At 41.4% G+C, this 15500-nt stretch overlaps 1 protein-coding gene across 1 annotated transcript in view; it reads right to left on the bottom strand.

Moving 5' to 3' along the window:
* Positions 1 to 2102, bottom strand: part of SHCBP1 (SHC binding and spindle associated 1) — a 34492-nt gene extending 32390 nt beyond the window's left edge. Inside the window, exon 1 of the mRNA XM_020985087.2 lies at positions 1979 to 2102. Coding sequence (XP_020840746.1) covers positions 1979 to 2060 — 82 coding nt within the window. The 5' untranslated portion in view covers positions 2061 to 2102. The remainder of the gene's footprint in view (positions 1 to 1978) is intronic.
* Positions 2103 to 15500: the final 13398 nt, after the last annotated feature.

The raw sequence follows: 15500 nt of genomic DNA, 5'->3' as shown, positions 1-15500 counted from the left end.
AAGGAAATTTGTTCAAAGTCAGAAGCAAGTCTACTGCTCTCTCATGAAACTTGGTCCTAGATCACCCTCCATCTTACAGTATAATACTTTAATATTTCAAGGATTCATGACTGGATCAGTGCACTTTCTCAATCAAACCAGGACCAACCCTTCCCCCCCCACCGCCCGCCATGACTTAGGAGACTGGAGTGGTAGGGCTGATGGGGTGCTTTGGTGCTTTTACTCGTACCCCAATTTCTCCCTAGCCTCAGAAACACTATCCCTGACAGTTTCTCCCCAGCCCAAGGACACTGTGCCTAGCAGTTATTCATGCATGGGCCTCAGCACGACCCTGATCTCTCTCCCTGGTACAGCTACACAGAGCTGGGCTGCTCAGGCCCCAGCCCTCAGATCATGTCTCTGGAAGCCTCCCAATTCCTTAGTAGTTCCTGTCTTGTGAGAAAGCTTTCCCTTGTTGCAGAACATTCTCTCATCAAGACAGAGGGAGAGGGGTGCCTTGCCCAGCCCAAGGAGTTTTGTCCTTGGCCAGCCCAAGGACTCTGCCTGCTGCCAGACTCCAAAGATCCATACCTCTGTCATCTGCCTCCCTGTCTGGTATATTCCCTGTACTTTCCCATCCATAGCCCCCAAAGACACCTGCACCTTTGGATTACCTCATCAGTGTGCCTGGCATTTCTTTCTCATGCTCTTTTCCACATAAACCCTAGCTGCATTCTCAGTCTCTCGCAGGATCCTTTAAGAATCCTTGCCCACTGAAAAGCGTAACAATAAATCTTTGCCACCTTGAATTAAAGAATGCTTGAGTCTATGAATTCATTCCAGACGACCCATCCTGTACTCCAGTCTTTGAGGGGTCACAACCTCTCAACCTCTTACACCGCAACAGGGCCAGTGCTCACAGGTGATATCTGTCTGAACCTAGAGCATTAAATGCTCAAGATTTATTAGCACCTACCTCCTAGGTATGCAGTGAGGATCAAATAAGGCAGTTTTTGAAAAGAGCTTTGCAAACCTTGAAGCACTACAAAAATGTTAGCTATTCTTACTGGCAATTAGCTATCGAAATCATTGTCCTCTAATGCTGGGACTGGTAGAGGTAACTGGGTTTTCAAAGGCTAATTACAAGCATGCTACCCGTTTTAAATCTTTGAGGATTAGCCAGGAATGAACCATAGTTGTCATTCAATTCAATAAGCATTAACTAAGCTTGCATTTGCACAAAAACATGCTATATTTGTTCCATTTCACTGAATGGCAGCCATGCAGCCCAAACTTTGCCCTCTCTCCTCTCCAGCTGGACAGGCCTCGGGCACTTCACAGAATCTGAGTGAGGAAGGACCTCAGTGAAGTCTGTCCTGAACCTGAACACTAACCGCCTCTACAACATCTGACACACGACCAAACAGAGGACTTCAACATCTCCAGCGACCGGAACTAGAATTTTTCCTAACGTCAAGCCTAAATTGGCCCCTCCCTTTGCTCCTACTTCTACCCCTCCCCAAAAGCACAGGACAGGCTAGGTAACAGCTGTACGGCCACCCTCGCCCCGCCCCCCAGTCTTCTTCCTCAAAATAAACCTCCCGGATTGCTTTCCCCAGGCCTGGCCTCGGGGGGCCCGGGGCACCCCCAAGCCTCCAGGCAGGAAGTCAGCCACAGTCTAACCCCTCAAAGAAATGAAATAAGGCCCAGAGAGGTCAAGTGACTGCACCGAGTCACACAGACAGACGGGATGAGAAAACGCGACCCACGCAGATCTCGCCTGGGCGTGTCCCGCCTCCCCAGGGCCCTTCCTGCCCCGACGCCGCCAGGCTCCCTCCGGCGGGGCCCCCGGGCCGAGGACGCGCCGCCCCGCAGAGGAGGGAGCCGCTGGTCCCGGCCGAGCCGAAAGAGGAAGTGCCGGGGGAGGACGACAGCCGCGGCCCCTGCCCGCCCGCCCGCCAGGCCCACCGCGGCCGCCCCGGGGCCGGGGGGTGCGCACCGTGCTTCACGTCCGCAGGCTCCCCGGGTAACCCGGGCTCCGCAGTCCCCAGACCCTCAGCCGTCACCAACCCTTCAGCCATTTCAAATTTCCGCGGGCTGCACCCTGGGACGCCGTGACGTAAACCCACCGGCCTCTGGTTGGAGAGTAGCCAGGAGCACAGAGACCCAATCAGAGGAAGGTTTACTTGCGCTCTCCCTTCAGGCGGGAACCGAGCCGCGCCGCTCTGAGTATATCAAGGCCCAACTGTGTCTCCCTCTCCTGGCGGGGAGGCGAGGTGGCAGCCTCAACGGCGCGGCAGTGGCCCTTTCCATCTTCCTGAGGTCATAGATCTTTACATTTAGATCTGAAAGTGAATTTAGAGGCCCTCTAAGCCAACCCCTTCGTTTTTTGCAAACTGAGAACCGGGGAGACCGGGTCACAACTGTTGTTAAATGCTTGCCAGAGGCAGGAATCCCACAAGACTTCAGTCCTGCACTTCCCCCACGGAATCACATGGCCTCCTATTACTCTGTATATAGTTTGTTTTTACCTCTCTGTGTACATGCTGTATCCTCCTTGACAGCAGGAACTCTTTCTGGTTTTCTATCTTTGTATCCCCAGAGCCTCCATTGCCTGCCAAGTAATAGGCACTTAATAAATTGAATTGAATTGAATTGAATTGGTAAATCTTAAAATACTGTATAAATGTCAGCTTTTTTTATTTTTTGAGAAGCTGTGTAATGTGGTGACAAGACAGCTATATTTGGAATAAAGAGAGACCATGGTATCTCTGACACAACCAGTCAATAAACATTTATTAAGTGCCTACTGCTTTTTGTTTGGGTAGGCAACCAGAGTTAGGCGCCTTGCCCAGGGTCACACAGCTAGTGAGTGTCAAGTGTCTGAGACAGGATTTGAACTGAGGTCCTCCTGACTCCAAGACTGGAGCTCTAGAGCCAGTCTCTTAACTTGAGAATGTTCAGAGCCCCACAAAGTAGGCCTAGAGATGAAAGTGCCAGTAATCAAGTAGTTTAATTAATGAGTTTCAGAGTGAGGAATGTTCTCATAGCTGAAGTAAAAACACAGGTTACATACCTAAATCCCAACTAGGGAAGGAGGGGGGAAGGTGGATTAAAATCATCATTTAGTGATTTCCCTGGGAGAAACCTACAAGTCCCACAATACAACAATTTTGGAGTCAAGTCTTTGGGGGTTGTGACCACCTCCCCTAAAGCAGAGAACCAGAGTTCTGTGATGGGAACAGGTTCTTCAATTTTGATTCACTTCACATAAGGTCCAGTGATTGTGAGCACTGTCAGTTTTGATTAATCAGTTCAAGCTACATTGTGAGCTCTGACTCCCAAGCCAGAGAGGCAGCTCTTGAGAAAACCAAATTATTAGTATATTCGTTACATATATCATATCTTTGAATAAGAAAATTATAAATTCCCTTCTCACTGCTATGTGCCAGGCACTGTGCTAAGTATTGAGGATACAAATATGTAAAAGACAGCCTTTGCCCTCAAGAAGCTAAAAATCTAATGGGAGAAGATGACCCACAAAAATCAGTTGGAAGTGGGAAGCAGAGTAGAATAATTCCAACTCATTCTGGAAGATTCCTAGCTTGGAGATATACATCTGGAGAAGACATAAAAGTCTAAAATGACCATGACTGGAGAAAGAAGCTAAAGAATGCCAAAATGAATTCAGCCAGGTGGGAAATAGGACATTATGAGAACACTAGAAAGTCATTTAAGCTATGAGGACCTCATTTTCCTTATCTGTAAAATGGGTGTGTTAATTTGCTTAATTTGGACCTCACTCAGTTAATATGAAGATCACATTACCTAATAATGGTCATAGTGAAGTGTTTTATAAACCTTAAAGTGTGATATAAACATCAGAGATGATTAAAGCACTCAAGTTCCTGCAAAATTTGCCTATTTGCTATTCTGAGGCCAGGATTTTCCATTTCCTCTCTCCATGCCTTTTGCCCAGGCTCCCCCGGTGCCTGGAATTCACTCTCTTCTTCCCTGTGCCCCAAAGACTCCCCACCTTCTTTCAAGGCTCAGCTCAAAGGCTGCCTCCTACATGAAACCTTTCCTCATCCTTCCAGTTGCTAGTCACTCCATCTACTCATTCTCCCCAAAATCTTAAATTTATTCTGTATTACTGAGGCAATATTTGAATCCAAGTTTCCTTGACGCCAAGATCAGTACCATATCCACTATACTAAGTTCTTAGGACTTTCATCATTTTCTGTCTTCCATGCAGCTGAATCTTCCCGTATGTCTTATGCCCCCCCCCAAATATTAGTGTGTGAGCTTCTTGAAAGTGAGGACTTTAGTGTTTGTATCCCAACATTTAGCATAGTGCTTGGCACTTGGTCAGAACTTAAAATGCTTTTTCAAATGCTAGCCACCTCCAGAGAGAGAACTGATAAATTCTGAGTGCAGATTGAAGTGTACATTTTTCCATTTTATTTTTCTTGCCTTTTTTTTGCAACATGGCTAATATGAAAATATGTTTTGCATGATTTCACATGTATAACAAATGTCATATTGCTTGCCTTCTCGTAGATGGGGATGGGGCTAGAAGAAAAGAAAATTTGGAACTCAAAATTTTTTAAAACAAATGTTTAAAATTTAGTTATTTTTAAAATGCTTTTTCATTAATCTGGTCAATATGGACAGGGGTTACCTACCTTTAAGGGAAACACTCCAGAACAGTGTCCACGATGAGAATAAAGGGGAACTCTTGTTCACTGGGGAAAGTTCTATGCCATTGGATTTCCCCTTAGGCCTTGAACCTGGGTGTAAGAACAGTCAAGGAGGAACTTGAAAAAAATAAAAAGCGGAAGAGGAGACTTACTTGGTAAAGACAGGCAAAATTGAGAAGGAAGCACGGAAAGAGAAATGCTGTGATGTTCCTGAGTTACCAGGAGTGGAAACAAAGAGGCAGGCTGGGGGCTGGGATCAGAGTGGGGGTACAGAAAGGGGAAGACATAGGATAGTACATGTCCAAACCTAGGAGTCCTATCAGAATCCTGATGATGGCTCAGCTTCAGCAGATTCCAGCCTCCCCCATGGGGGTAGCATGACTGGCCACTGAAAATCTTCAACAAAGATTGATGGACAATTTCCTCACTCCATCTGCCCATATAATGAGGGACAGTTTCCCAACTACCACCCCACACCCCATAAGTTTTCCCCAAGAGATTCCTTCTCACTTTCAACCACCTCTAAAGATGATGGGATTATATTCACACACACATACACACACACACACACACACACACACACACACACACACACACACACACACACACAGAGGCATCAGAGAATGACTCTACAATTTTATTTCCTCTTACAATTTTTACAGCTTTCCTGTCTTAATTAACTGCTTTTAATATTAGATTGGTGTCTCTTTCATGGTTGGCTAATAAGAGTTGTACTAAATAGAGACTTTGAGCCATGATTTGTATAACCGATTACTCAAAACAAGAAAAGTAAGAAGGGGCCCCAGAGCAGAGTTCTTAGAGACTTCGGGGGCCCACTTGTTAAATAAATGTAACATTTGTTTCACTAAAATCTCTACTCCACAGATTATAGATACTGTGAATGCTTCTCAAACCAGTCCAGAGAGCAAATTTTCCAGGGAAAGAAAAGGAAAACTTTGGGCATCCAAGGAGAGAGACTGACAATGGAATTAGAAGAGTGAGCTACAAAACAGAGAGACAGGGGCACTGAAAATAAATTTTAATGACTTCCATATCAATCTGGTCAAGACGTCCTTCTGCTTAAGTTTTCAGAGTCTCTCTCTTGCCCACCAGATAAAGTTTCAACTCCTAGCTAGCATTCAGGGTCCATCATAGCTTGGCACCACCCTGCATAGCCAGCTGTTAGTCATGGTTTTCCCTTCTTCTATGCATTGTACCTTGCAGCTACTCTATACTTTCTGCCCCATTAATGTGCCCTGTATCCTCCTATCTCCAAGCTTTTGCTCCAACTATTCCCCATACCTGGAAAATCCTCTTTCCTCTTCTTTGGTGAATTTCAACTTACTCTTTAAAGACAACTCAAATACCATCTCCCCCAGGAAGCCATCCTTTATACATCCTGATAGCAATGATCTTCTCCTCTGACCCCAAACTTCACATAACACTTTGTTTTGCAATTCCTTAATGTGTTTCAAATATAATATAAAAAGCCCACGTGTAGCAAGACCCCATCGTGGCATAGGACCACATGTAGCGAGGGCTGTCCTTGTGTGGCTTGAAGGGAGGCAGAACAGACATCTCTAACCCCTTCTCTCCCCACCTTTCTCCACAGAAGACCTTAATTCCTGCCAGGAAGGGAAACAGGAAGTTTAGGCCAGAGGCCAGAGGCTCTCCTCAGAGAGAAGAGGTATCATTCCCTTAAATATTGTTAGTTTAGAGAACATGATCTGGTTCAACCTAACATTTGCTGTTTCGCATTATGGGGGGGAAGAGGACTACAAGCTCTATGGCCAAGGCTTGATCCCTTTCCCACCTAATAGAAGTTTTAAAATGAACACACGTGGCAGATAATGATTGTCAAAGAAAACCCATTTATCCAAATCAATTGCAAAACAGAAATCAGAGAAAGTATACAGAGAATACCTACCAGACAATCCAGAGTAAGAGAGCTCTCCCTGCGGGAGGAAATTAACTCAGCTCAACCAAAAGGGAGTGTCCTAGACCTAACCCAAGGGGAAACTCCTCACAGTCTCTCGTGTAGCAAGCTGAGGATATAGACGTTGATGGAGACTGTCTGCTCCTCTCATATATGCCCAGACTTTTTTCCTTCAGCAATGTAAGTGGGGTTGGCCCTTTCCATCTTCCTTCTAGAAGGTAAAAGCCAGAAAAGCCCTAATCCTAAACCATTTGAAGAGATTGGAAGAATAATGAGACTCATTCTTGCATGCTTTGGGACAGGGTTTACAATAATGTCTCGTATAAATACTTAAGTATCTATAATAAGTTCCAGGAGGGTAGGGAATTGTATTACTTGCTTTTATATTTCTGTCATTGCTTAGAACACTGTAGAACTTAGAACAAAACACTGTAAAGGCTATATAAATGTGGAAGGCAGGAAGGCAGGCAGGAAGGAAGGAAAAGAAAGTAAGGAGGGAGAGAGGAGTTCACCATTTTTCCCTGGCATCATTCAACCAAAAAAAGGACTATTTATGAAGTGCCTACTCTGTTAAATTCTAGGGATACAAAGATGAAAAATTGAGATGGTCCCAAAAGTTTAAAGTCAATTGGTGAGAAAAAGGGGATAATAATAAGAGCTGACATTATATAGTACTTCAAAGTTTACAAAGTACTTTGCGTACCTTAATCTCATTCGAGTCCCACAACAACCTTGTTAGGTAGATACTACAGGGATTACTACTTGAATTATACAGATTAGGAAACTGAGGCTCAGCCACGGTCACAATAGACAGTTCAAAGACTGGAGATGAACCCAGGTCTTCCTATTCATACAGCCACCAGCATGGCTGAGGCTCTCATCATCTCTCACATAGGCTATTGCAGTCGATTCCTGACTGATTTCCCTGCTCTTTCCATTTCAATCTATCCTCTACATAGCTGCTAAAGAGATCTTCCTTTAGTCAATGTTTTCCACTACTGATCCTGATCAGTGAAAATTACCTAAAGCTGATAACACAATGGTGAATTTGAACTTTTGTCTTGGTAAAGGTTTCAAATGGATAAATTTTCTCTTTTTAATATGTTAAAAACTCTGTACATTTATGTGAATTATATGGGAGTAAATGAACAGAAGATCTCTATCATGTAAGCACAAAGAGACATATTCTAAAACAATGACCACAATCCTCTCATTGTACACACGAATCTCAAACATCTGGATGTCTGTTGTTTTCCTGTTTACATTGTTTTAACACATTAGCTTTTTATGGGTTTCTTTAGCCTGATGTTCAAAAGCAGCAGTGTCAAAAACACTAAAGTATATAAAAATCTTCCTGTAGTCTTGAATAAAACTGTAACTCGGATTTATTTTTAAAAAGTTATTTCCCTTGATTTAAGAGCTGATGCCACTTCCCTACTCGGCAAATTCCAGTTGCCTCTAGAATAAAATATAAACTCTTCTGTTTTTCTTTTTAAAGCCTTTCACAACTTCACCCCAATTTGTTTTTCTGTCCTCTGTTATTCTACTTCCTGCACTCTACCATCCAACCACCCTAGCCCTTTCTCTGTTTCTCACACAGCACTCCAACCCTTGTCTCACCTTTGTACTGGCCTTCCCATTTGGGGAATAAACTTCCTCACTGCCACCTCATAGAAGCCCTCACTTCTTTGAAGTACCATCTTCTATACAAAAGATTTTCTGATCTCCCTCCCCACTCAACTGATTGTACTTTACCTCCTTTACTACTACCTTGTGTTTCTTTTTTTATTTTTATTTTTCTGCACATATTTATTCCATATATACTTGAATGTGTACGTAGAGGTGCAGTCTGGCAGCTATTCCTACGGTGTCACAGTCACAGCGACTTAAAAAACACAGAAAAGAAAGTTTTTGGCACCAACATCCTTGGTGCTATCAAAACATTCAACGCCAGAAACTGGTATTATTTTATCAGTGGAAATGACATTAAAGAAGAGGCATTAGCATCTCCTTTATTGCTGCTTCATAAGGACTATGGGACCTTTCCATCTAAATTGTAGCTAAAACCTTCCATGTGCTGTCTCCTCCATTAGAACATGAACTTCTTGAGAGCAGGGTCTGTCTTATTCTTCTCTGTGCATAGCCAGTATTTACCACAGAGCTTTGCACATTGTTAAGGGCTTAATAAATGCTTTGTTCATTCATTCATAGAATGTGAGTTCTTTGAGAATTGTGATTATTTCAATTGTAATTGTTTTGGGGAAATTACAAAGCAGTTTTAATGACTCCCAGATTCCCAAGAGATTAAAGGCCCATCTTTTCAATGCTACACTTTATGGGTGTTGACATATGCCAGTAAGACATGGAACAGCACTGACTGAAAAGCCAAACATGAGTGTCACACGATGAGCAACGAAGAGATAAATGGAGGATGTGAGTAAGCTGCAACATAACCAATGAGGAGCTCTAAAGAAGAGCCAGAATAAATTACATCACAGGAAAAGGTACAAAAACCTATTACTTTTATTTGTTTATTTTTTTAAGAGGCAGGTGGAGTTAAGTGACTTGCCCAGAGTCACACAGTTAGCAAGTATCAAGTGATCAAGTGTCTGAGACTGGATTTGAACTCAGGTCTTCCTGACTCCAGAGCCAGTACTCTATCCACTGCACAGACTAGCTGCCCTTACAAAAACCTATTACAGCAGAGGGAAAGAAGGGAGATGAGCATTGTTTGAACTTTACTCTCATTGGATTTGGCTCAAGGAGAGAATACCATAATCAGTTAGGTATAGAAATCTAACTTGCCATATAGGCAGTAGGAGGAAAAAGGGAAAGAAAAAGGAGAGAAGACAGAAGGGAGGGAAAAAGTGGTAAGGGTATAGGGGAAGACAAGGGGGGGCACAGCTAGGTGGCATAGTGGATGGAGCACTGGCCCTGGAGTCAGCAGGACCTGAGTTCAAATTCGGCCTCGGACACATAACACTTACTAGATGTGTAACTCTGGGCAAGTCACTTAATCCCAATTGCCTCACTTAAAAAAAAAAAAAAGCAAGGGGCCAATAGAAGGGAGGGCAGACTGAGAGAGGCAGTGGTCAAAAGCAAAACACTAGTGAGGAGGGAAAGGGAGAAAAGACAAAGAAAACATAAAGGGGGGGGAATAGATTGGAAAGACACAGATAATAATCATAACTGTGAATGTGAATGGGATGAACTCTCCCATAAAACAGAAGTGGGTAGCAGAATGGATTAAAAACCATCATCCTACAATATGTTGTTTACAGAAAACACATTTGAAACAGAGGGATACACATAGGGTAAAGGTAAAAGGCTGGAGTAGAATCCAGGAGAACATGGTACACAGTAACAGCTACATTATGAGATGACTAACTTTGATAGATTTAGCTCTTCTCAGAAATGTCAGGATCTCCAAAAGTCTCATGAGGAAAATGCTATCCGCATCCAGAGAAAGAACTATTGAGTTTGAATGCAGATCAAAGCATACCATTTGCTCTTTTTTTTTTCTTCTGTTTTGTTGTGTTTCTTCTTTCTTGTGGTTCCTCCTATTGGTTCTAATTCTTCTTTACAACATGACTAATGTGAAAATATTTTTAATAGGAATATATATGGAGAGCCTATATCAGATTGCACGCTGTCTTGCGGAGGGAGGCATAGAGAGGGAGAGAAAATTTAAAACTCAAAAGCTTATGGAAGTGAATGTTGAAAACTAAAAATAAATAATTAATTTTTTTTAAATAAAGAAAAAGAAATAAGAGATAAAGAATCAAAAGTAATGTACACAAGTGATTCTTTCTATTTTTACTTTGTCGTCTGGCTCTAATAGATATGGGCTATTTGCATTTATGATTTCTTGAAATATAATGTCCAGGCCTTTCTTTAATCATGTTTTTCAGGAAGTCCAATGGTTCTTAGATTATCTTTCCTCGACTAGTTTCCCAGGTCCACTGTTTCTTTGTATCAGATATTTTACATTTTCTTTTTTTTTTAATCTTTTGGGTTTTTTAGCCCAATATTTCTTGTTATCTTATGTAGTCATTGATTTCTATGTGATCTATTCTAGTTTTCAGAAAATTCATTTCTTGGATAGATTGGCCATTCTTTCTTCTGAGCTACTTATTCTCCTTCCAATTCTTTCCTAAAGAGCTATTTTTTTTTTTTTTTTTCATCTGTTGCTTTATTTCTTTCAGGTGTTCATGCATTACTTGTTGAAAACACATTTTTCCCTTTAGGTCTCCGCTTACAGTTGTCATGGCATAAGATCTGCAATAGTGTTTGGTACTGGTTAGTTTTTTCTTTGATTTACTTACCTACCCAGCTTTAGTTCCTAAATTGAGGCATTGTACCAAAGCCAGGCACTGTCTCCTGCTGAGTATGGTGGTCTGACCTCCTTAATCTCACTCTTGTTCTTATGTTCTTTCCAGCTGACTTTTTTGTGCAGTTCTGAGGTGGAAGATGCCACTTATTGTAGTTTATCATCGTATTTTTTTTTATCATTATTTTGCCTAGCATGAAATTCTGGAATTTGCTGGTGTAAATGTTGGGGACTTTCACAACCTGCTTCTCATTTAAGCAACCATCTTCACAGTCCTAAACTTCATGTTATTAGATTTGGTTCTTTTTCTAAACTGAACAAATTTTGTGGGAGATGATACCATCTGATGTCTTAGATTTCAAAGGGAATTCTGGTGTATTAAAGCTAATGAATGAATTACTATTATTGTAGTTTTGATGTCAACCTCCAGTATGTATTTTCTCTAGTACTTGACTAGCTGAGGAAATGGCATCTGAATCGACCCTTCAAAAAAAAAGAGACGCTTCAAATGATAGAAATAGGAATTTGGAGGGATTAGAAGGAGGTGGTTTATTCCAAGAAAAAGGAAAGGCATAGTGATATGAAGAGAAATAGACACAAAAAGTTAGAGTCAGCACAATTATCAATAAATTCTGATGGTGCCATTGTCATTTTCTGCAGAAGACTATCCTAACTGATTTCTTTATAATAATTTGAAAAAAAAAGTTCCTGACTCCATAAAACAGAAATAAAATTGATTCTGTGGAAATAGAATTGTTATTAAGCTACCAATGGTACTTTTAAAAAAAGTTAGTATGTTTTGTGTTTGAGTACCGCATGGGGGCGTGCTAACATTTCATAAGCAAAGGTATCCCAAGTTAAAGTTTAAACAGATCCTACATTTATTATCTCTGTGTATTGCCCTTAAACATAGATCTGAACACAAATCTACTCACAATCAACTCAAATGGCTTCCTATTGCCTCTAGGATAAGATGTAAATTCTTCTCTGTAACTTTTGAAACTACACAAACTGGCTCTAGCCTAACTTAGCAGATTCATTGAACATTGCAGTCTCTCCTGCACTCTGTTCCTCACACGTGACACTCTATCTCCCGTCTCAGTGGCTGACCCGCATGCCTGGAATGCCTCCTTACCTCCACTGTATAGTCTTTCTCTTTTAAGACACTGATTAAGAGCAGTCTTCTACATGAAGCCCTCCTGACTCCCCTAAGTACTAGTGCTCTCCTTCCCAAATTATCTAGTATTTAATCACTTTGTATGTATTTTTATTTATTCATTTTATATTTATGCTATTTTTTTACATGTGCTTACTGTATCCCCCATTAGGATGCAAGCTACTTGCATACTAGTAGAGATTGCTTCATTCTTCGTACTTGAATCTCCAGGGCCTAGATAGAACCTTACTTGGCATATCGTAGACACTTAATAAATATTTATTGATTGATTTGATATCTCAAACACAAATACAATATCATTTTCAACTGAGGATACAATTTCTTAAGAAATGTTTGCATACTACCATGTGGCACATATCTGTGTATATGTATTCACACATATACACATACATCAGATTTGTCAAGAAACAGATTAAATAGGTGCTAATTATTGCACACATATACCTTATTTCATACATCAAATAGGTTTCTGAAAAATACTCAATAAGTCACATTTAAATGCATCTATTAACTTCTTATTTAAAGCAACCCTACAAGGCTCCATTTAATGTAAATAATCAATCACCTTCCGGTTTGTATGTAACGTGCATATGTTACATACATGTGTGTATGTATGTGTGTGCATAATATGTGTATTATAACATATGCGTGTGGCTGTTATAGGTATATGTACATATACATATGCACATGTGTTACACAGGTATAATAGGTCAGATCTTTGATTTTATTAGTGTAGGGAGCTAGCCAAGGAGGAAGCTATTTTTACCAATTTAGTTCAGCTACTTCTCTGAAACTTAAGTATATTAGATGTTCATTGTACACTGACTGTCTTGACTAAAAAATCTCCAATCCCTCATCATTGGCCCTCAGCTCATGAAGATTATGCGATTGGAGCACCAAACTCTGGCAATTCATACCAAGTTAATGTGACTTCCAATATGCGCCTTACAATGGACCATGTGTCTGACTTGCAAGGAACAGCCTAGCAATATTTGGAGAAAATATCACCGGAAAGTTGGCCACTAGGGGAGTCTTTTGTCTTTGCTAAACCAACTCATGATACCATCTACCAAGGGTCATGACCTGAGCAAGTGGAAAGAAACCCCAAAACTATAAAAACACAACTCTTTTGTATTGTGGTTTATACTGTGTATATTACATATGTATTAAGAGATCAGGAAAATCTACCCAGGGGTGGTATGACCAATCTCTATATATGACTATGGAGTTATGCCTTTTAGCAAATTCTTTAGGAAGGGAGAGGGGGTTGATTGCCATACAAATTAAAATAGAACCAAGTAATACCTCCTGTAATATACATTTACAACAAATTAGGTTTCAATCACCAGATATCTTATCAACAGTGTGTTGTACCATAATTTGCATTAAAGTTAGGTAGGCATTGCCTTAAAGAAACTTGGTTCAGACTTTTAAAACATAAATAGGATGTACTTGCAGATTCCATTTCCCACAGTCCTTAGGGCTGAGGGAACCGTGCTCTGACCTTTGTGGACATTCCCTGACCTGTTTCCCAGAAGAGATTGAGAAGGCTTTCTGCCTAATGACATCACCATCGGTAGGGAGGCTTTGCAGCACAGTTTTTAAAATGCACTGAGTGAGGAGCATGACTAAATCTGAAGCAAAGGGCCGAAACGCTGGTGTTAGAGATTTGGCAATAGCAAAAATGGGTGTGAAGAAAAAGAGCTATTTGAGAGAAAGTAAATGGCATGGGCCTGGACATGAGGACAATAAAAACAATAAGGATGACAGTAACAGCCATGTGAGCAGGGTAAACTGTTTGTCAGTACTCTCTAGCCTGCCTTGCTAAGACTAGACAGGAAGTTGCTAAGCAGAACAGCTTTAGGCACTAACCTCCTAAATGATGTCATGAATTTGAAATGGTTGTGTCCCTCTATTATGTTGTGGTTACTGCCAAATGGTCAAAAAACATTTTTTTTTAAAGTGAGGCAATTAGGGTTAAGTGACTTACCCAGAGTCACACAGCTTGGAAGTATTATGTGTCTGAGGCCAGATTTAAACTCAGGTCCTCCTAACTCCAGAGCCGGCCCTCTATCCACTGTGCCACCTCGCTGCCCACTCAAAAAACATTTTTTAAAGAACCTAATATGTGCCAGGCATGGTGTTCAAGTACTGGAGATACAATGAAAGGCCAAAAAACAAATAGACATAGCAACTGTCCTTTCTCTCAAGGAGCCCATAGTCTAATAATTGTTTGAAGAAGGCTAATGACATCATGGGGTGGTGTCCTGACTTGGTCCTTAACTGGATTTAAATGAGGCAGAGTTGCACAAAGTTGTCAGCCTTGCTCTGTCTTCCTGAATCATCGAAGTCCAGTGGCAGGACAAAAGTGAAGATAACTGGTGATGGCCTGAGAAGCAATGGATGATCTTGGCATCTGACCAAGCTCTAAGGGATCCACAGTACCTGCTTCAGCTGCCTTCATGGCTGTTGGAACAAATTGTTCTCATCTTCCCAATCCACAGAGGGAAGACATCATGAAAACAACAATATGAACAAATGAGATATATACAGGATAACCTGGAGGTAATCTGAGGAAGAAGGTGCTACTTTTAAGGAGAAGTGGGAAAGGATTCTTGCAGAAAGGGGGATTTTAGCTGTGGCCTGGAGGAAGCCAAGGGGCCCAAAAAGCAGGGATGAAGAGGGAGAATATTCCAAACATTGGGGATAGCCAGTGAAAATGCATGGAGTTGGAAGATTGGTGTATGGTATGCAAGGATCAACAAAGGGGGCCAGCATCATTGAAGTATTGAGTGTCTGGAGGGGAGTAAGATGCAAAAAGATTGGAAAAGTAGCAAGGAGCCAGGTTATGAGGGGCTTTAAAAGCCAAACAAGATTTTATATTTGATCCTGAAAGTAATAGGGAGCCACTGGAGTTGACTGAGTAGTGACATGGTCAGCTCTGTGCTTTAAGGAGATCACTTTGTTAGCTGAATAGATGGACTAGAATGGAAAAAGGCTTGAGACAGGGAGACCAGCCCAAAGGTTATTATCAGAGCCCAGGCACGAGGTGATGAGGGCAAATGCCTTTTCCTTTTGAACTTGTCCTCTGGTGTGTTCTGACCTAGAAAGGGATTGATGGAGGCTTAAGCTATGGTTCTGGATAGAGACAAACCAAAAAGTAAGAGATCTGATATGTATAAATTAGAAGGTGATTTATTTTTCAAATTGAATCTTCTCTTGCAAAACCATTCCTTGTAGGGTTATTTTAGATAGTGAATTTAACAGATGCATTTAAAATACAATTTGATTTTAGTTTTTTTTTGTTTGTTTTTTGCTTAGGCAATCAGGGTTAAATGACTTGCCCAGGGTCACACAGCTACTAAGTGTCAAGTGTCT

Source organism: Phascolarctos cinereus, unplaced genomic scaffold (genome assembly GCF_003287225.1).
Source record: "Phascolarctos cinereus isolate Bilbo 61053 unplaced genomic scaffold, phaCin_HiC Scaffold_2;HRSCAF=192, whole genome shotgun sequence".
NCBI classification, from domain to species: Eukaryota; Metazoa; Chordata; class Mammalia; order Diprotodontia; family Phascolarctidae; genus Phascolarctos; species Phascolarctos cinereus.
Note: the sequence above shows the minus strand (reverse complement) of the source record. Positions and strands in the feature narration are given on the sequence as shown.